The following is a 21,812-nucleotide window of genomic DNA, read 5'->3' as shown; positions in this document are numbered from 1 at the left end:
TCTTGGTGGAGTAGGCAACTCTTGAGTGCTCAACTCATCTGGAAATTCTAACAACTATGCAGGCAAACAATACAATTTACACTCAGAGTACTGACCTGTTGTAAACTTTTATACTTCTGCATGTAGTAGTATTAGAATCTATCAGTTGTACTTCTTGTTTGAAATGTAGCATAGGAACTGTGGCACTCAAAGTAATGTACATAAACCAGACATTTTGGAACATTTTTGACCTTAGAAATACAGATATCTAAAAAAGGTTTATGAAGAGCAGCATCACATCCTTTCAAAACAAGTGATTTTAGCAAGCTTATAATTCACCCTCTATATAGTAACGTATCATGAATTATAAATTTAAACTCTCATTTTCTCCAGAACACTGGTTTAACTATTTCTCCATTTATGATTTAAAGCTTTGTATCTGTATATAACCCAGGTCAGAATCACAGAAGTGGCATTTGTCCCAGTGATTCCTCCCAATCAGTCTAAAACCATCTGGTTTTGCTGCATGTTTCTTTGCACCCAGGAGCACCGATTCCGACAGCAATGTATTTCTATTGCTGGCATGCGAAGAACTAATCCAGCAATTTGGATGCATACTCTGCTATCTAGGTGTCACTGTTATACATCACACTGGCTGAGATACCAAAGAACAATAACAACAACAAATACGAATGCATCATGACAAAATGTTATATTTATGGTTTGTGTACATGCATAAGTCAGCTGCACAACCATCTCTGGCCTCCACTCAGAATTCATCTATATGGATTGAAACACCTTCTGATCATTCATGGAAAGGTTCGCTTCTAACAGAAAGGCCTAGGAATACAGAGCCTCCCTACCAGAAACACAGAGACACAATCCAGAAGCAGACTTGTACTCAACCTACAAGAATATCTGGACATATTTGAACACGGACAAACAAAACCTTTTAAATTATGAAGCTTTCTTTTGTATTCATATTCTTCTTTTTATTTTGCATAAAAAAAATCTTTGATAAGATTTTCTCTGATACTCCTAAACAATAGCATATCAAACTCTTCTGGCTCAAGAAATCCTTCCTCTCACAAAATTCCTGAGATGAAAATTGTTGGATGTAAAGAGAGAAATATCACTGTATGTTTGTCTATTTGCTATACTCGTCCCCTGGCATTCATATTCAGCCACTACTGACAACAGGGTACTGGAATAGATAGATCATCATGCAGCTGCTCATGCATTCTTATACATTCAATATTTTTCTAATTTTTAAATCTGTGAGGCTTGTTCTCATTCTCTTACTCTCAGAGAAGTTTGTTTTCTCTGTTGTGCTTTTTCAATCATACAGTGAAGTCATGAAGAATGAAATGGAAATAATTTTAATAGAAGCAATGGACGATGATTTTCACACAATCTGGATAATACACTATTGCATGCCCTCTCTATTATGCATTTCCTACTCTAGTTTTATTAAGTTCTGATAATTTAAAGTAGAAAAACTACCCATGTCCAGTGCTGCCATGTTTTGAAATGCCATATTAGAATGAAATCTGATGCTTAACAAACTGTTCCTGTTATCTCCAGGATTTGATGGCTTTGCTGCTAGCTGTGTTTATCCTTTTGGCATAGTATCTGTATTTAGATGAAGTCCCTGCAATGCTTCAGCATGTTACTTCCTATATAAATCTCATTGTTTTTGATCATGCTAGACCTATCTGTAATTTTCCTGTTTTTTCAATCATGCTCGCATCACTTCTCCAACCACAACATGATCCATGTACAGCATTAATATTCTGCTTACTCTCCTACATCACTACTAAAGGAGACAAATAAGAAAGAAACTAAAACAATCTGTGCTATCCCACTGGCTAACTCTATTAAGTTTAGAGTTTACTTACTATCTTAAACAGTTTATTGATGTTAATGCCAGTGCCTACGTCAACACCCCTCTGTTCCCCCTTCCTAGGCTTGAGGATAGCAATGACAGGCAAGAGGGAGGAGAGGACTAGGCAAGAACTAGGTAAGCTAGGCAGAGAGCAAGAGATGGAAACAGCTGAACTTTTATAGGGCAGCGGGTATTCACAATATCACAAGTTGCAGAAAGTTCCTCTAAGGCAACAAGTATTCTCAATCCACATCCTGCAGTTAAAGAGAAATTGAGGTCATCCAATATCATACAAAAGTTAGCCATACACTCAGGATTGAATTCTAAGGTTTTAGCTTAGAAAAGCATTCCAATTTAAGGGCAGTATTTACACAAGTGAAAAAAAAGATAAAATTTGAACACTTAAAATTGGTCATTTCGAAGATGGTTAAACTCAAGCATGCGACTAAAAGCTTTCCTGAAGAAGATCCCAACCATAAGCAAATTACTAGTTGTATTCCTATTTTCGTACCATTCACTGATTTTGATTCTAAGTGGTAGAAACAAATGTGTCTAGAATTTTTATTTCTCATAAATTTATGCTGCTCATAAGTATATACAATTTGTTTTTCCTCAATATTTTCCTCCCTCTTGAGCAATAACTATTCCTGTGCTGTAAAAAATAAGAATATTCTTCACTTCAAGGAGAAGCAAAGCAGCAATATAAGTGTCTAAAGAGAAAGTTTGTTACAGAGTAGTGAAATAAGCACAGAAAAATACCATCCAAATGTCTGTCTTGTACAAAAGCGAAACATTTTCTTATACAAATTATAGTCCATGGTAAGGCCATATTTTAAAATACTTATATAGATAAGAAAGTGGAGCATCTCTTTATGACATATATATATTTTAATACATGATTTAGCAGGTAATGGTCGGTGCTGATAAGAAATTGTCATTGAAATCTTAGGTCAGTCAGTTATCCACAAATTAACAAATTATTTCCCATTATGATGCATCAGCCACCAAATGCAAGAAATACAGAATTCCATTATTTTAAATTAGCACAGGCTTCTTATTACCTCCAGATAAAATAACTCTGAAAATCATTTATATACAATATTTGAAATGACTGAAAGTATTAAAAGAAGATTTGTCATTCCAGAACAACAAGATCTTTAAAATATTTTGAAATCTGACAGAAGACAAGTAATAGTAGTGAGTTAAAGGTGAAAGGGTATCTTGAATATAATAGAATTTGTCTCCAACATGATTTATAGACCCAACCTGCAACACGAGAGCAAAAAAGTAAGGTTTTTCATGGAGGTGCCTGAGGTCTACAAATCTCATTACTGTCATTTCTTTTCCATCTCTTAAATTTAATAACGTTTATTTTTAAAGGACAAACCAAATGTTGATACACATATCCAAAATAGCCTATATAGCACTCTCTTCATAGCATGAACTTCTCAAGTACTCATTATCTAGCTTTAAATCTATAAAATTTATAAAATTCATAGATACAAATATTCATTCTTCTAAATACTGAAGATTCTGTTTTGAAATAAGAAAAGTTTCTCATGCAACAAACAAATGGAATTGAATTTATTTGATCAACAATATCTTCAGAACACAGTTTTAAGGAGTATTTTCAACTTGGTGTATTTTGTGTAAACTGTCAATGATGTCAACAGTATCTTCAAACTACAATATTTAAAAATTATCTTCCAGTTTAAAGTATTACATTTCAACTTAACTTGTCTGTGAAAAAAAAGAAAAAAGAAAAACAACCCACAGCAAATTTCTTTAAAACCTGGCAAGAGGAATAAATGTTTTAGGCCTAGGGATATGTCAGCATTTGTAATACAGTATGTGTCAATTTTGTTCTGTAAAACATACCTTGCAGATGCAAACCATTTAAGGTAGAAAAGAAACATTAGTAAAGACAAGAAACATTTGTTTATTAGGTAAATGATGCCTTCAAGAGATTCTAAAACAAAGCTTTTGTGTACATTTTAAAATGAAAAGCTAAAAAACAAGGCCAAAGATCAAAATGGATGGTATAAATATATTCAGAGGTATGTCTTTATGTAGATTTAAATTTGATGTAGGGATGATGTTAGGAAACAATAGACAAATGGATCCAATTGTCTGACATTGAGCAGGTATGTGCAAAAGTCACAAAAGGTAAAAGAGTGTTCTCCAAAAACACATACATTTTTATGATGATTAAAATTACTATTTAACATCGATATTGGCACAGCAAAATTGGCACAGCTCACTAAGGGATTTCTGCACATGGGTAATAAGCATTCCCGTCCCTCCAGGTCTTTCACTATGACTATCAGAAATTTAATGCTTTAAAGTAAATTTGCCAGAGGCACCTTTTCTACAACAGTAAGAACAAGGAGACAACACACAGTATCATTTTATGATACTCTGGAGAGCAGCTGTGTATCATGTCCCTGGGAGGCAGACTGGCTAAACCATTCTGAAATGTCCCCAGGAAATACTGCTGTTTAGCCTATTTGCATTTCCCCACCACAAATTCCATCTTTGAAATGACGACACAATTACTTATTCCTTTTGTTCACATTTGTTGAGATACAGAGAATAACCCAATGGCTTGGTCAGTACCTCTAACCTAGGCATAAGAAATTAACTTTTAGTAGACTTTAATTTGCATTCTCGTGGACAAAGTAACAGACAAGCCCAATGGGGCATTTTATTTTTCAGTCAAAATATCAACGTGTGTAACTTCAGAAAAATCTTAAGAAAAATATTTTTTTTTTTTACCAAGGGAATGCAATTATCACATAATATGTAAACAGCATTTAAGTACTGAACATTAAAAATATAAGTACTCACAGTAGCATGTTCCCCTAAGCGGATTTCCAAGATACCTATTTTCAGAGTCACAGCTGCAGGGGGAAAAAAAGACAAACCAAACATTCCCATTAAACACACTATAGTTTTAATAAAAATGCAGCTAGAATATTTATTCCAAATAGCATGAGTTTCATTACTAGTAGCACAAACACATGAAAATAAGAAGTATTTTATATAGTTTTTAATTAGGGTGTGCTACTTTCCAGAGGCACCTCTCTCTTCTCATAAAAGAAGCCTAGAGTGACTAGGTTCTTGAATAAGGCACTTCAGTCATATGCTTAAAGTCAGTGCCCATTGCAGGACTTACCGCAGGTGATATGTCTCCACTAATGAACAAAAGAGAGCCAGGCAGGGAGGACAAGCACTGGATCTCTAATTTTCCATGCCGCTTCAGTGATAGCTTACTCCCTTGGCTGGTTTTGATCCCTCCACTGGCCCTCTCCAAGACAACTGCTGAGCGTTGACGGTTGGACTCGATGATCTTAGAGGTCTTTTCCAACCTTAATGATTCTATGATCAATCAGGGGGATCATTCACTACAGAAAATGTTCCTAAATATGTCTTCCTCTAATATACACAGTCCTGAAACACTACCAGACAAGGCTTCACACCCCCAGACACTTTCCACACCTCTTCATGCCATCCCTTCAAGGATGGAACATACTCTCTCTATTTCCAACCACACAAACACCACACTGGTGGGCTGCAATACATCTTTCATGTTATTTCCAACCCTTTAAATGAAAAAACAACAACAAAAAAAACCCAAAGCCCAAAATAGCCCTAAGCATAAAATAACGATTACTCTTTTGCAGCACCACAGAGAACCACAGCTGTGCTGTCTGTCTAGAGAGGCTAGTCCTAACAATGTCGCTGCAACTAGACAATGCCAACTGGCCCTGGGTCCAGAAATTGCAGTCATATATGTAGCACTATAAGCACAGCAGTGTCTCAGCTACTTAGCTTCTCTGAACTTCAGAGGCAATTGCTTCTCTTTATTGACCACCTAGGGCACCAGGTGAAATTTAAACTGAATACAACGTACTGATGTTGCTGACAAGACGTGTACGAGATAAGAGCTGGAGAAATACCTTTCTTACTGATAAGATATATTTTCAGAGACATGAAATATCCTACAGAATTTCACAGTGATCAAATTGAGTTATATAACATTTCTCTAAAAATGCCAAGTACCTTAATAGAAAATGATTATCCTGCTTTTGGTTTTCTTGGCTATTCCACAGAAGTCTCCAGCAAGATTATAATTTTCTATTAAATACACAGAATGACTTATAAAACAAAGAGAAAGCTTATCGCTGCCTATTAAATTCCATATAAATATTTTCCCAGAGGAAATCTGGATCATTTAATAGCTTGGACTAGCTTTTCATTACTTTTTTCTAAGAAACTTAAATTGCAAGGAAATTTTTTGTGTTATTTTATTTGTGACTAATATAAAACTTTCTAACTTGGATGTCATATCATTTAACAAGTTGCAGACTATAGAATAATGTTTGTATTTCTGTTGGTCTCTTCATTAGTTTCCAACTGGTGATTCTTAACATGCTTATTTTTATTAAAAAATAGGCAGAGAATCTCCTTGACTCTTTGTTACAATATCATAAAGGAAATAATCAACAGTAGCATTAAAATGGAAAAGCAGAAAAAAGATGTTCTGGACTCTGCCCTTACCCACACCTTATCTCATGTCAGTGTGAAAACTCTTTGCATGGTCAACTAAACAGAAATTCAACACTTTTTTTATATAGAAAAGCTTTTGCTTAAACTCCAAGAAACCAAAAAACCATATGCTTCAACTTTAACTGCAGCACACAATTTGTGGTCTTGTCCACACAGACACTCTGGCCCTACAGTCCTTTCCACATATTTTAGAAGAGGCATTGATGCTGAAGTATCTCTCTTGTATGTACTTATAAAGAAAAGGAGAAAATAACCTCAAATAATAATATTGGTCTGCCTGACACACTTTTTTCTAAACATCACAAAACACTAACTAAATTCTTCAAAGAACAGCTCACTACTTAAACAGATTAGGCTTGTAAAAATAGACTCATGTCTGAAAGTGTCTTTAGGTTGGCAATTTTGAAAGAAAGAGCTAAGAGAAAAGGATCATTTTTGAATGAAGAGTTTAAAAGAATTTCCTTTTCTTTTTTTGTATGTAAGATTGTCACATAAACGAGACAGTATATCATGCAACAAATTATAATAGCATGATAGAGATTATTGCAAGAGGAATTTTTTTTTTCTTCCGAATTATTTCAAAGGCAAAGTAGAATATTAAATGCAGGCAATATTCAGAATATGCTGGGGTTTTATACCAGCACACAAAAATATATTTTATATAAATAACTGTGTATTCAGAGTCTTTTCTCAGACAAGACAAGAAACTTTCTCAGAAGGCAAGAAACTTACTCTACTGCTCACTGATAACGGCACTGATTTATGTACGACATGGAAGAGCAATGTCCGACCACCAGTAACAATAAGCTGTACAACTTTCCATCAGGAGAGACTAAACAAATTCTGCTGTGAACTCTTGCCAGCCACAGCACTCACCTGTGATGAAATCTTTTAGACCCAGGGTCTAAAAGAAGCTTAGTTTGCTCCTGACACAAAACAGGACTACTTTTTTTTTTTAAATCTTGAAAATCTTTTTGAAAAGGAAAGCTGTTTCCATACAACTTCCCTTCTCCATACAACTTCAGCTACTCTTCTAATCAGATGAAACCCATCTCTGTGGATCAATAATTACCAGAACCTAGGGATTTCCAGCATCACACATAACTTTCTGATATTTATATTTCTATTTCTATTACAGAAAAAACACAAGAATATATAAAATAAAAATACTTATAAAATCCATCTAACGCACCACAGGTTTCACTACTTAAAAGAACACACAGAAGAATGTTTAATATGAAAATTACTAGGTACAGAATATTTTGCAATATACAAGTATTCATAAGTATTCATTCAAATCCAAATAATTACTAATTCCCTGACAATTACAGAAGTGACCTTCAAGAATCTTGAAGAGAAAATGGCAATGCAATTTTACAGCCAGCCGTTTCAGTTGTTTCAGCATAATGCATGATGAAATGATAAAATATGCATAACAAAAAAAGAACAGTGTATTACACCACAGCAAAATACTTTGATATATTATCATATATGTTATACTTTCTGTATTGGGAGCCTCACAGAAGACATTGTACTCAAGGAGCTAGTGATCTTGGGCTCTGTAAGCATAACTAGTTGCTGTAAGGCCCTGTACCAGCCTGGCCTGTGTGCTGGTGGGTGTTATCAAAGAGAACCTTCCAGCTTGTCAAGAGGAGATACATGGTTTTGTTTTTTACACAAGATAAGAGGCACCATGGTATGGGAGGAACATCTCCACGGATGGGATCTGTGCAGCACACCAGGGGAAAATCATGCTGGGTCCATCCAGTGCTGCATGCACATAAGGTTCCCAGCAACTGAAGGGGCATAAGACTTACCTGCTATCTGTATTCCTCTTTTTATTCCACCTTATTAAAACAGCTAGTTTATCATGTCATTTGTTGCCAGGCCTTATTGACATATAGAAAGAACCCTGCACCACCTCTCTTACGCTTTCTCCTCTGTCCCCTGGTGCAGAACACTTTCATAATGTATATTAGGAATAGCATGAGGTGGAGTTCTTACTACTTAGGGAAGCCTGCTTTAATTCAAATGAAAGATGCTATTTAAACACTTAGTTTTCAGCAGAGTGAAAAGATGAAACTAATAGGATTAGGCATACGTTTAAAATTGTTCACGTGAGTATGTCAGCTAGGTTCTGACTAAATTTAGTTTTGTCTTTTAATCCTATCCTATTTCATTAAGCGTATGTATTGCTCTGCATTAGTCACTAATTATGGCTCCAATCACAAAATATCCTATTCGCTGAATTATTTCCTTATGAGCTTTACTCATTGTAGTAATTTTTGTACCTTTTCCAAAAACCAGCACACATTTGACCATATGTGAAGCATAATATATGCCTCGTATCTGTGAAATGGAAGATATACTCATTATTTTATGTGCCATAGGGCTATGATCATTTGCTTTAAGTGGTAATAACGAATGGGCAGTTCCACTCTGGCAAGCCTCCAAAGAGACAGCTCGCATTTACAAGGACAAATGGAAGAAGGCTCCTACCAGGTTATGTACAAGTTCTACGGTTTGTTCCAATACAAAAGTATTCAATTCATCAAGCTCACTGACCTTCTGATGGTCTGCTATTAGCAGTTATTCCCCAACCTCTCCCTCAATTATCCTTTCAAAACTGAACCATTTTCTTTCACTTTCTTTTTTTTCTTCCCATATTTCCTAGGAGTTCAAAATAAAAGTTATGGACAAATGCATTTAAAAAAAAAAACTTTTCCTATGTTATGACCAAATGAATGATAAGTTCTGGCTTTCTCTTTAAATACCATAAATGTATCCAAGAGTACATGTTTACATTAATATTCACAGATTTAGGGTGGGTTTTTTTTGTTTTAATGAATGAAAGGCTTTCCTGTAAGACTGAGAAGTTAAAATGACCCTCTGCTGAAACTTAGCAATGTATATGATCTTGTGCACTATATCCACATCTTCCGATGTTAAGAAAGTTCCTTAACTGGCAGTAGAGGAATATATATGTCTAATTTTATTGTGCTTACTGGTATCTCCCTTAAGGAAGGGCATACCTTCAAGCTTCTCACCTAAAGAAAACCGTCAGAATATAACACCAGCCTAGATCTTCATCTTCCTAGACTAGTGATTTGATCGGGTAGAAACCTTTTTATAACAGTTCATCTAACCTTTGATAATGAAGGCAGGATTTTCTGCAGTTCTGCTGCCACCACTAATTGGTAAACCTTTCTTTTCAATTAAAAGTGAAGCAAAAAAAGAGGAACAGGGGAAGAGTAACCTAAGTACAGTTGGTCTTTCCTCTAGCTGAGTTTGTTTCTAATGTCAAACTCTCAGGGAAGACAAAAATATATGTCAGACCACTCTAAAAGACAATATTCTTTTATTCAACTGATTCCCTGCTGAGGCGGTTGTATCTTGTTCTGGCCTAGGCACAGGCTTGTCAACTATACTGAGTAGATATTTATGACCCTTACCTCATATTTAGTCCTTGCAAATTAACACAGGCCACTTCCACAGAGTCTGGGGAAAAGCAGTCATCTTTCTGATCTACAGTTGGTCATAGACAGGTCTGGGATTTTGCCTAGGTTGTCAGTATTGCATCTACAAGAGGTTCATGAAAAATAAAGACTGATGGATTTAGCAGACTGTTGCTGGGCCCTGACTGGTGGCTTGCCCCAGCTTTTAGATAAGTAAGAATATCTTCTAGGATCACTGTTCAACTTCTGCTCAACTCTGTTCTAACCTTTGCTTCTCATTCTGTCCCCTATACAGACAGTGGTCTTGCTTCTGCTGTCCTCCATCACTGATTCTTCTTTCTGATCTTCTTGTCCCTGTTCCTGATCTTGCACAACAGGCTTCTGTTTTCATTCTACTTTCCTGATACCACAGTGGCATCATGCTATGGGGTTTCTGAATAGTGGAATACTATTTAACATAACGTAATTTGGTTACTTGGGACACCTCGTAACCAAAGTTTAAACAGTGTTTGTAAAGCTAAACTTAAGACTTCTCAGGTCAACTGGTTAGGCCTGTGGCATCATAAGTGGACTATGAAGCATTACTACATACTACTATATATTACTACATCCTCAGCTTTAAAAATATGCCCATGGTGCTCTGACTGCAGCTTTTGCAGATACTTACGAGATAGCTGATGAACCTTTAGTAATAACAATGTAGTAACACAGAGCTCAGCCCAGATTCACACACAGGTACTTACCCTGCTTGTCGGTTACCCTTTCTTGAAAGTCATGCAAGACTTCCTATTCTAAATACTTTCCAGCAATGAGAAAATTAGCTGAGGTATATGATTAACTATAGTCAATAACTGTAATTGGCTGTAATACATAACAATTTGGAAGTGATGCCATAGAAACTGCAGATTTTCAGCTCAAGAGTGGTGACTTGTGACTGAAAGCACCAACCTCAGCTGTTCTTGGGTTATTAACTGGCCCAGAACAGTGAGTGACTGATACCTGGAATCCCAATTCAGACTCGTACATGGATGCAAGGGGACAAAAATCCCCAGGTCTTGACTTAGGCCTGCTTGGTTTCAATACCTTTTACACAGAACTGCCAAAGATCAGCCACATCTTCTAAACATCAATAACAGTTAAATAGACATGGTCAATAGCAATGAAACTGAGTGACCTCACAACCAGCAAGGTTATGTTACACCAGCCTGTCTCATGTATCCGGGAGTTCAAGCATGTGTAAAAGATTCAGAAGCGGCATCATTCTTCCACAGAAGTGCTAAGATTCAGATGCACTAATTGAGCTCAGATGATATATTTAATGAAAAATAGGTATTGTCAGCAAAGTTAATGAGTGCTTTGTGATTTTCAGAGAATGGGTTTGTTTAATTGCTATTATTGTACTTTTATCCTGCTACTATAATCTTTATTTTGCTGCAGTGAAATACACAAACTAATAATCTATAAATGCAAATATATCCCTCTTATAGGTAAGGGTCTGCTTCTTGACTGTATTGACATTGCACTATGTTGTCCCAATGTTCTCCATTAATATTGAAGTATGTGAATAGTTCTCTCAATTTTTTTGAGCTACAATAAAGCATCTTTTGTTCTAATGTAAAAATTGGACACTTTCACTTCTCTCAGTGCCAAGATCCTTCCAGTCATGAGCAACCTTTCTGCTTTAGATATAAAGAATTTTCAGCCTACCTCTTAAGATAATGATAACCTAAAAGGGTAAAAGGCACTAGGATTTATGTTTCCAGTTAGGACTTTTTAATAATGTGGGGAAATGATTTATTTGTTTCTTCTTGTAAGTGCATGTAATGATGTCTTGAGACAATGTTTTTTATGCTGGCCTAGGGAGCAATACTTTTTTTTTTTTTTTTAAATCTAGGCTGATCTCACCAAAAGAAAAACTAAAACATTCTACCTTCAGAAGCAAATTTTCCATTTCCAGATTTCCCTCATGCTATTCAAATCCTTCTTCCCCTCAAGATCAAGAATAATTAATATTATAGCAGTTTTTTATACTCTTTGAAGTAATGATATTTCAAAACACTAAATACATTGCACTACAAGAGAAAATAAACTTTCAAACAGTGACAAACTTATCACATAATTATATAACTAAGAGAAATTGGTTAAGAGATAAACTAAGATTTTTCTAATAAACTCTAGATTATATTTTCATCTCATCTTCTACACAAGAATTAAGCAACCTAAAGCCATCATTTTGAACTATCTGGACAGAAAAATATCTTTGTTAATCTTCATGAATCAAAGACCAAATGTATTTCACATGCCAATGATTTGATGCTGCTTACTCTGAACCAGAAAATCTCATGTCCATGGCCTTACCCTTTACCTCTGGCACTTTCCTTTCTCTATGAACAAACATGGTTTTTGCAGTGATGCACACAAACTTTTATACATGTAGAAGGGTGAACTTGGAAAAGCAGAATTCCCACCTATCAGAAACTGTTCTTTCAAACTGTGGGAGGAGAAATATGCACATTTCTACTCTCGCATTTTGACCTATTTCAGACATTTTTCCAGCCCTTAGAAAGTAAATGTTAGATATATCCCAGACAGCTCAGAGTAAGACGCTATGTCTACACTGATCTGAACCACATGTACAAGAAATATTAGCATAGTTTTCTCAAGTATTTCTTTCCTTTTAGCTAGAAGAATTAGATAGAAGCAATGGAAAAATAATCATCCACAGTTTATGAATACTTATTACTACTTAAACCGAAATGCACCTCCGCCTAAATTTTTATTTTGCAAAAATCAGTAAACAGTTCACAACATCTGCATATGTTTCATTCTTTTAAAAGATAAATATTGATGAAATGTGTTAAATCTTAATATCAACAACAGAATATTCATGAATCTGCAACCCTAAGCATAAGCAGTTTGTAAACCGTTTCTTTTGCAATTGTTTTTAACATAATGTTCTCAGTGGAACATTTTATTTTCACTAAGATTTCATGGAAAGAATATTCATGTAATTATGAAAACAAGAAGTATAGATCTTTGGTTAAAATTACTAAACCTCTTCATATTTCAAAACGTCCCTGTTCAAATAACATTGTTAACTACATTTAAAAATTTATGCTCATATGTATGAACTCTTCTGCCAGTAATTTCAAAATGAAAGAGGTGTACTAAAACAAATACAAATGACATACAAAAAAAATTCTTTCATATGATCATCTCTCATGCTATTCGCTGCTGGTGATGTTCTGGAAGTTTCCAAGGGTGTTTGTATATTTTTGTTATTTAGAAACCAATCCTCAAAAAGAGCAGGAGAGGTAGGCACTTCAGCAGCATTAAATATTCTGACAGGCCCTGACAGTCAGAGCGAATGTATTGTAAATGTCTACAGCAATTAGACCAGATGGAAAAAAAATATATATATATACCAAATCCCAAGTGTTTTACTGCATTTTTATTAGTCATCACTGAATTGTAAAACTGCACCATTAATAAGTGTATTTGTAAAAAGTATATTTAACTATTAAACCATTTACACCTTGTTTTTAAAAAATGTGCATTAAATATTACTATTTTATTATTTTTGAATTTAATTTGTGGTCAGTCACTGAGGGAAATGATTGCAAAGAAATACTCAAAATCTTCAGGCAGAAAGTTCAATGCTGTAGTATTATAGAGTGCTATAGAGTTTTCATCTGATTTCATTTGATCTTCCTTGCATTCATTTTACTTTGCTTTCAAGATTTTGGGGCAGGTTTTTGGAGTTTTTTGTTCTTTTTTTAAACAAAACCACTATTTATGTAAGACTACCAAGGTTTCTTTAATTTTGATGTAATTTAAGGAAAAGGCAATCTAAGAAATATGTACTTGAGGATGCCATACATACACTATAATTTCCAGAAGATGGTATGAAGACAGGCAAGTTACTTTTTCTCTTTCTACTTCAAATTATGTAAAGTAACTTTGATCATTTTCTTGTCATTTAAGTCTACAATTTACCACAATATGGTAATTAATACTTTCAAAAAGATGATAAATTCTGATTAAGCCAAGACAAAAATGACGATTCAGAAGCAAAGCGCATCACCATTTGGGAGTGGAGGCTGCAGCTTAGCCATGCCCAAATGCTGCTTATATATTGAATGTTCAAGAATATTAAATGCAAAATGAAGACAAAGTATGCATAAATCAGAATGTCATGATTTTCTTTAGGCTGCCATCTATACAGTACTAGGGAATTTTAGAAAACAGTGATGTTATCTAAATTATTCTTCTACCTGCAACAACAACTTCTACAGTGTTAATGACATGTTATAATACGAACATGAAGAATAAATATTACAGAGGTTTAAATATAATATATAGTGCAACAGGCAAGCTATCATTCTTACTTTTAGGAGGCCAAAACTCTAGCTATTGCATGATATTTTCAAGTTACTTTCAATATTCCTAGATGACTGAGGGGTTTCTACCTAGATATTCAGAAAGTATATTCAGAATATTTACTTATCATACTTCCTGTGGCATTGACAGAAATTATCAGAGAATCATACCTCCTCCTTGAACAACAAGGGGTGAGCCTTCAAAAAAATACCACAAGTGACCCATGGGAGAGTGATCATTAGAAACCAAATATGGAAGCATGGCAGTTTCCAGACTCCTACCTTCCTTCTTGTCCTTCTGGTTTTTACAACCATGTTTTTGTCCATCAAATACATTTTCAATATCTATAAATGTATCCAGTATGTTGTTCTGACAAGTTCCTTTCCTGCCTAAAAGAACTAACTTTATCCCCCTACCCCCATGGCAATGTCCATCAAATTCATGCCTTATTGCCTACCATTGTTCCATCATAACTATGTCTGGCCTCTTTTTAAGTCCTTTTTAATATCTAGGATATCAACTCCATCTAACCTGCACCATCTTTTATTTGACTTTATTAAAAAAGATACCAATTCAAGAGATACAGAAATATCTATTAAGAACAGAACACATAAAAGAGTATGGGTGGTTGGAGAAAGTATGAAGATAAATAGACACATTCACTTTTCTCTGGTCCTTTTCCTACAAAGAGCCCCAATCTCCATTAGTCCATTGTAGCACATAATCTCATGAATTTCCTGGAGCGGAGATGACACTGATACTTCTTTATGAAATGCCAAATAAGTGGAAATAAATGTTACTGTCTATGTTGCAACAACAATACTTTATCTGCCAACACTTCCAGTCTTGGCTGACCCTCCTTGAAAAGTTATCTGCCCTTTAAGAAGAAAACTTAAAAGGAATGGCTGTAAAAAAAAGAAAGAAAAGTTGGCTAAAATGACACTATAGCCTCATGGCAGGGTACTGTGAAGTATTTCATAACAGCAGTCCTGGTCTGTCAGTCTTGATCTGTTTATGTTGGTTTTGATAGGCAGGCTGCAGAGTACTACTATGAAAAGCAATGCTTGCTGCTGTGTGAGTATGGTGCAGAACAGAGCCTTTAACTCTGTCAGTAATCCCAATGACTTCCCAAAGGGCAATTCACAAAATAAAGCATTTTTCAAAACAACGGGCACAAAACCTCACCCTAAACAATGACAGAATGAGAAAAACAAAATATATGATTTAGCTACTACAAGAGCTCTGGTGATATAACTTGCAATGGATGAGAAAATCCTTGCATCCCAGATGAAAGTGACTGGGAAAGCTAAAGATTACACTCCTCAAAAAGTTATTTTATCATCCCAGTCTGTGTACCTCAAAGACTCAATCCCTCTACAAAGAGGCTATAAGACAACAGCTTTAGTTGGATTTCTGATTAGTAATTGATCTCCTATATTTTGTAAGTGTCACACTAGATGCTTGAACTAGTTATTGCTAGAATTACCTGAGATGTATGTATTACACTAGATATGATCTGTTATTTTACAGAAAAGAAGGTGCTTTCTTTGCTTCCTGGGCTATGCCAAGGGCAACCAAGCTGTCCAAATATTTTTGTAATGTTTCAAAATATTCCAAAACTTAGCACCTTTCCATAGATATTCTGAGGAGACTGAGACACGTCTTTTTGATTTTTAAAAGCTTTCAGTGCAAAATTTGGTATTTGCAAAAAAAACAAATACCGACCACTGAAAAATGAAATAGAATAATAAAAAACCAGGTAAATTGTCAGAATGCAGTCCTAAAAACAACAAAAAAAAAACACAACACCTGATCACCTGAAATATGTTACTTCTAAAGAGCCACACTAAACAAAACAGCTTACAGTTGAAAAACCTGAGAGCTGATTATAGTTTACTATTGTTTAACTTAATACTCCAGTAAAAATAATAGTTTCTTGCTAGCAATGAGCCCCACAGACATGCTCAGGATCAAAGACTTTAACTATTTATGTGACCAACCACTTGCCTCTGTGTGATAGCAAATTTAAAAAAAAAAAAGAAAAAAGTAAAAAAAAAAGTGCTGTAACAGAATGCTTTACCGCATCACTAGGATGGTAGATGAAGGGAACAAAAATCAGGATTAGAGAGTACTGAAATTTACTAAACAAGGACCTTTTTTGACATCAGAGAGAAATCAAGAGAATCCAAGAGACATACAAAAATCTTGTTTAGTAATCCAAACATACGGTAGAGGTGGGATATTACTGATGCAGAGATTGTGTGGGAACAGTTATGGCATAATCCCTTCACAAGTCTCTATTTCACCAGCCTTGAGCATTTCTATTTTCTATCCATCATTTTCTGACTGTCTGTTGGTTTGCTTCTTAACTCAAGCCTGCATAGGATAATAGGCTACAATTACATTAACCGCCTTTCATCTCAGTTTGAATTAAATTTGTTCTGCATGCCAGCATGAAAATCTGTCCCAAGTCATTTTGCTTAAGTCAAAGAATAATAAACTCTCTCAGTCCAATAATTTAGCCAATGGCTTTAATATTGTGAAATATTCAGATTTTTTTTAACTGAGAGATCATCTCAAAATTAGTACTTAAGAGGAAAAATTCAGTTACAATATTTGTCAGTAAAATATATATATATATAAAAAAATGCATTATGATAATGATTTTAAAATGACTTAAAATATAATCCTATCCTCAATTGTTCTCATGTTCCTAAGGTCTTTTTTCTCACTTTTTTCACTTTTCAGATTGGGTTTCTAATTTATGCAAAAGTAATGCTATAATTTGTAACATTACCCACAAATTAGAAATGCAAAACATTGCAATGTCATTTGAAACACAATTCTGGTGACTGAAATGGTCCATCATGTCAGAAAAACAAAGTACTTGTCACATTTTCCATAAATAAGAGAAAGAAATCTACAGAGAACACAGCGGAGAAATGCACTCTGATTGGATGGGGCTTCACATTTCATTAAAAAAAGGGAAAGCTGGACCAACTACAATCCATTTCTGGATGCACTAAATATTTCAGATGCATGGTGGAGTGGGAGGGTGGAATCATAATTTTTTTTCTTAGAAAAATACCTGTCATTTGTTTCAAAAAAACCCTAACAGCACAACATATCTACCTTATTCTTCACCAAGTGTGCAGGTGAATGCTCTTTTGGAAAGATCAGAGTGGAAAAAATCCAAAGAATTCACTCTACGATTATTTCATGCAGAGCATCCTAATGCATTATAGCAAACATTTCACTCTTGTGACCACCATGAGACAGGCTTAAAAAAATGGCATCTCTGTACTACAACTTTAAGTTTTCCATCTTCTTTCTCTCACTCTTTTTTTTTTTAATGTTCCCTTTTGGATTTTTATTTTTAAAGAAAATATAACTGAAACGACCCTGTGATTTCAAAGCTCTGCTTCAAAAGTTGCTTTGGAGAAGTGTCTTAAGCACCACATCATTTTTTGAAATAGCAGAATGTTTTATAAGCAATCTTGGATTCGTTTATTCATTTACTATCAATAAGAATGAGTACACATGCAAAAGACAAAATGTCAAATTCACATAAACTACTCATAAGAAACATACAAAGCCTATAGTGAAATATTCTGTTTTAAAAACAAAAAGTGATTTTTTTTTGGTTTTTTGTTTCTTTTTTTTTTTTTTTTTTGCCAGAAAAGACATGGTTTCCACGTCATTTTGAAAAAAAAAAAAAATCAAGATTTCCAAAACCAGGAAAAATCTTAGTTTTTGTTAACTCCAGTTGATAAGTAAGACTATGCAACATGGGGGGGGAGGGGGGGAGAAAAAGAGTGCACCATATGACCTACTGCCATAACAGAAGGAAATTTTGGTAATCAGGTTAGATTTTGGAAGAAATATTCTGTAGGAATATTAAGGAATGTTCATGACTTCTAGCTATGACTGGAATTTGCAGAAGAAAATACACAAAATGTTACCTGGTACTTTTCATTACAGTGTGTTAATAGAATGTATGACAATCTACTGCATTATGAGCAGACAGAAAATTGGATACAATATACTATTTAGAAACACATAAAAATGGATATATCTGGTGTATAGCTCGATATATCCACTCTGGAGGAAGAAGATGTATCAGACTAATACTTGGGTTCTACTATTCAATGCTTCTTTTTTTGCATTTAATTGGAATAATTTAATTTGAACTTCTATCACATTTATAACAAGACTACGTTAGTTACCATTTCTTTCACTCTTTTTTCCCCAATGAAGGAACTACCGTTTGCTGAACGTTCACTGTAATTTATTTTAAGGTCTGTACTTAAATGACATCTGTGTTGCATATGATACAAACATAATAAAGACAAGAGACAAGAGATTTCTAGGTTGCAGAAATTAAGTGTCAAAGGATGGGTGTAGAGTATGCATGGGTTCAAATATTTCAATTAAAAGAATCAACATCCTGTGGCATAACAACTAAGTCTCAAAACAACTTGCAGTGTTATCATAATTTTAACTGCACAGAAATACTTAAGAACATTGAGTAGATGATAAAAAAACAGGCAGAGACGATTCTACAAAACTGAGCACAGAGAAAGCTCTAATCAAAGCTTCCAAAGAGTAAATGTCAAACCATTTATTAAATCATGTAGTTAACTATTTTTCAAAAAAGCAACTATTTTCTAAAAAAATAAGAACAAAAGCAACAAACTAATGGTATAGGAAAGGTTTCATGAAAGTCAGTGACAAAAAGACAAGAGCATTATGAAAAAAAACATAATGAAGTTTTATCCTTTTTCTACCCTAAAAGCAGGGTTGGAAAATGCATTTGATTTTATACATGCCAGGGTGGTTTAAATACAACAGAAAAAGGTGAAAAAATCCTTCAGTACATTTCAACAATAAATGCATTTTCCTTAAAAAAAAAATAATAAAAATAATAATGCATATCTTCCCCAAAGAATGGATTTACAGAATTCCCATTTCGGAATCTTAGAGGTATTTTGCTTTTATGTGGATGGCACTGAACAGCAGTAAAGTTGTTCATCTGTTAGATGTGCTTTTACCTCTTCTTTTATTCATAAATATAGAGGAGGCAATCTTTTTGGTCAACATGAAGGATTGATTTATATATTTTTTCATTTCTTACAATCACCACTTGTCACCTTCAACATTACCTTACCTCAAAAAACCTTACCTTTACCAAGTCCAGAAAACAACAAATAATAATAAAGAGAAGGAAAATGCATGAATGAAGAGAAGCAAAGTATCAAGAGTGGATGGGAAGAACTTTGTGAACTAGTGAAACTCTTGATGCTATTCTGTGGATGACAATTCACAATTAGCCTCCCAAGAGCAGAAGAAAGCAAAAGTAAACTGTATGTTCCCCAATTCACACCAAATCAGGGAAATATCCCCTCTTAAACTTCAGTAACAAGGTGTTATTGTGTAATTAAATATTTATGTCAATCAGGGCCCAAATCTGTGATTAAATCAAGGCTGTACGTAAGAAAGGATAAAATGACCTAAATGAAAACAAGATTAGAAAGTCATTTTGAAGCATCAGTTAATAAGTAATTGCTGCCCTCATCTTCTTCTGGATCTTGTAAGAACTCATTTCTAGGCCAAATGTTTTTTTTTTTTTTTTTAAATTAAATCTTCTTTATGAAATCTGATTTATTAAATTTCTTTTAGCATATCTGACTGTTCCTTTAAACTTTAATTCTCATGACTTCTCTGTGAGCAGCCTAACAACATTTCTTCCAGGACAATGTGCCACTTTGGACACATTTCTTCTTATGCTAGTTTGGCAATCTCGCTGCTCTCCCTTTGGCCTCCTGCTGTAATTTAGTATTCCTAAATTTATCATTGCTCTGTGTAACAGTGAGTGAAAGAAAAGTGTTGTGGCAGATCAAGTTTTCAGATCTGATTATAAGTTTGCTTTGATTCTAAATCAGACTCCTGTTGCTATTTAAAACAGCTTTTCTAGTTAAGTACTTACTTTGACTTCTAGTACTTTGTTCTTTTTTTAAATTGCTGAAAAATTCCTTTTCTCGTAATCTAAAAATAATAGCTGGAGATGGAGAACTAAAGCTGTAAATCAATCCTTCTGAAGTGATAATCTAATAAACCACTCAGACTTCACTGTTGAAGTTTAGGTTAATCAGGGCTCTTGGATTGATTTAGGCCTCTGTAATCAAGCTCCCAGCCCCATTATCTAGTAAATACCACTTACTTTTCAATACATCCACAAAAAAAAAAAAAAAATAGCGCTCAAAGCATGCAAAGGTTATGCAGCTTAATTTACATTTTATACTTTCTAAAGGTGATTCTTCAGTACAAAAGAAGAAAAGAATAAGGGAGCATTTCTAATATTAAGACATTGCTATCTTTCAGCTGGTGAGTACAGATAGGATTGGTCCTATGCTATTTGTTGTTGCCCTATCAGTTATCATTCCCTGAAAATACCTTGCATATGTTGGAGAACTTGCTTTTGGTGCCAAATTTTGTTAGTTTATATTATAAAAGGTAAAATATTACAGATACTTTTCTGTAATACTGTTTATTTTAACTTACTGCCTTTTCATATTTTGTTTGTTTTATGTCATTCACATGATAATCCAGGCTAAGAATGAAAAAGCAAAGAAAAAAGGATGTTTATGTAAGCATAGATGCTTACATATGGTCAGCCTGCAGAATTCATTATCTCAGGTAGTCTATCTCCAGATTTTTAAATAAGAGTGAAACAAATATTCCTCTTAAATAGACAAATCTGCAGCAGGAAGAATAACAATATAGGTAATCACATCAGATTTCACCGATCAACTATTGAATAGGACTTTAACCCCATTTCTGAAACAACATAGTTTTTATAGCCTCCTATTTTTCTTTATATTAATTGTTAAACTACAATTCAAATATTTAATGTTTTCTAAGCAGCTCTTGAAAATGTTGCATGCAGTACCCTTATCTTCATAACAGAATAAAAATAATATATTATTTTAGTTAGCCCATCATTAATACAGAAGCTAATGTTACAGAAAGCTTTTCTAGCATTGCCTGTACTTGGGACATAGGGAAGCAGGAGAACATGGGCTCTTCCACAACAATTGCAGATACAGAGTTGAGATGGAAAGAAGATACAATATGTAAGAAAACCTCCATGACTTTTAGATGTCTGCACATACAACTGCAGAAGAATGCAATTTTGTTGCAACTGGAAGGCTCCCCAAATTGAGGACTCTTTAAGCATGATTTAGCACTGTGTAATTGATGTGCTTAGTCTATATAATTATCAGCTTCATGAAAAAAGAAATGAGAAGTAATGCATTTCTCACTCCCATGTCTTAATACCAAAATATATTTCTTGGTTCTATCTATGTATAATTTTAATCATTTATGTGCAAACTTCTTTTAACACTCTCAGCAACTACTGAAGCAATTTAAAACTAATAACTGGCAACAAAGTGAAACAATGTTTTAACTTTAAAACCAGAAATATAACTACTGCAGCTAAATTTTCATCTATATGTAAAGGTATACGATCTACTGAAAGAGAA

The 21,812-nt window shown here is 34.3% G+C and overlaps 1 protein-coding gene across 1 annotated transcript in view; it reads right to left on the bottom strand.

The window, feature by feature from the left end:
- Positions 1 to 21,812, bottom strand: part of ATRNL1 (attractin like 1) — a 543,008-nt gene that overhangs the window by 329,072 nt on the left and 192,124 nt on the right. The window contains exon 21 of the mRNA XM_075155134.1: positions 4,712 to 4,764. Within this exon, the coding sequence (XP_075011235.1) occupies positions 4,712 to 4,764 (53 nt within the window). The remainder of the gene's footprint in view (positions 1 to 4,711; positions 4,765 to 21,812) is intronic.

This window comes from Calonectris borealis, chromosome 7 (genome assembly GCF_964195595.1).
Source record: "Calonectris borealis chromosome 7, bCalBor7.hap1.2, whole genome shotgun sequence".
Taxonomy (NCBI): Eukaryota; Metazoa; Chordata; class Aves; order Procellariiformes; family Procellariidae; genus Calonectris; species Calonectris borealis.
Note: the sequence above shows the minus strand (reverse complement) of the source record. Positions and strands in the feature narration are given on the sequence as shown.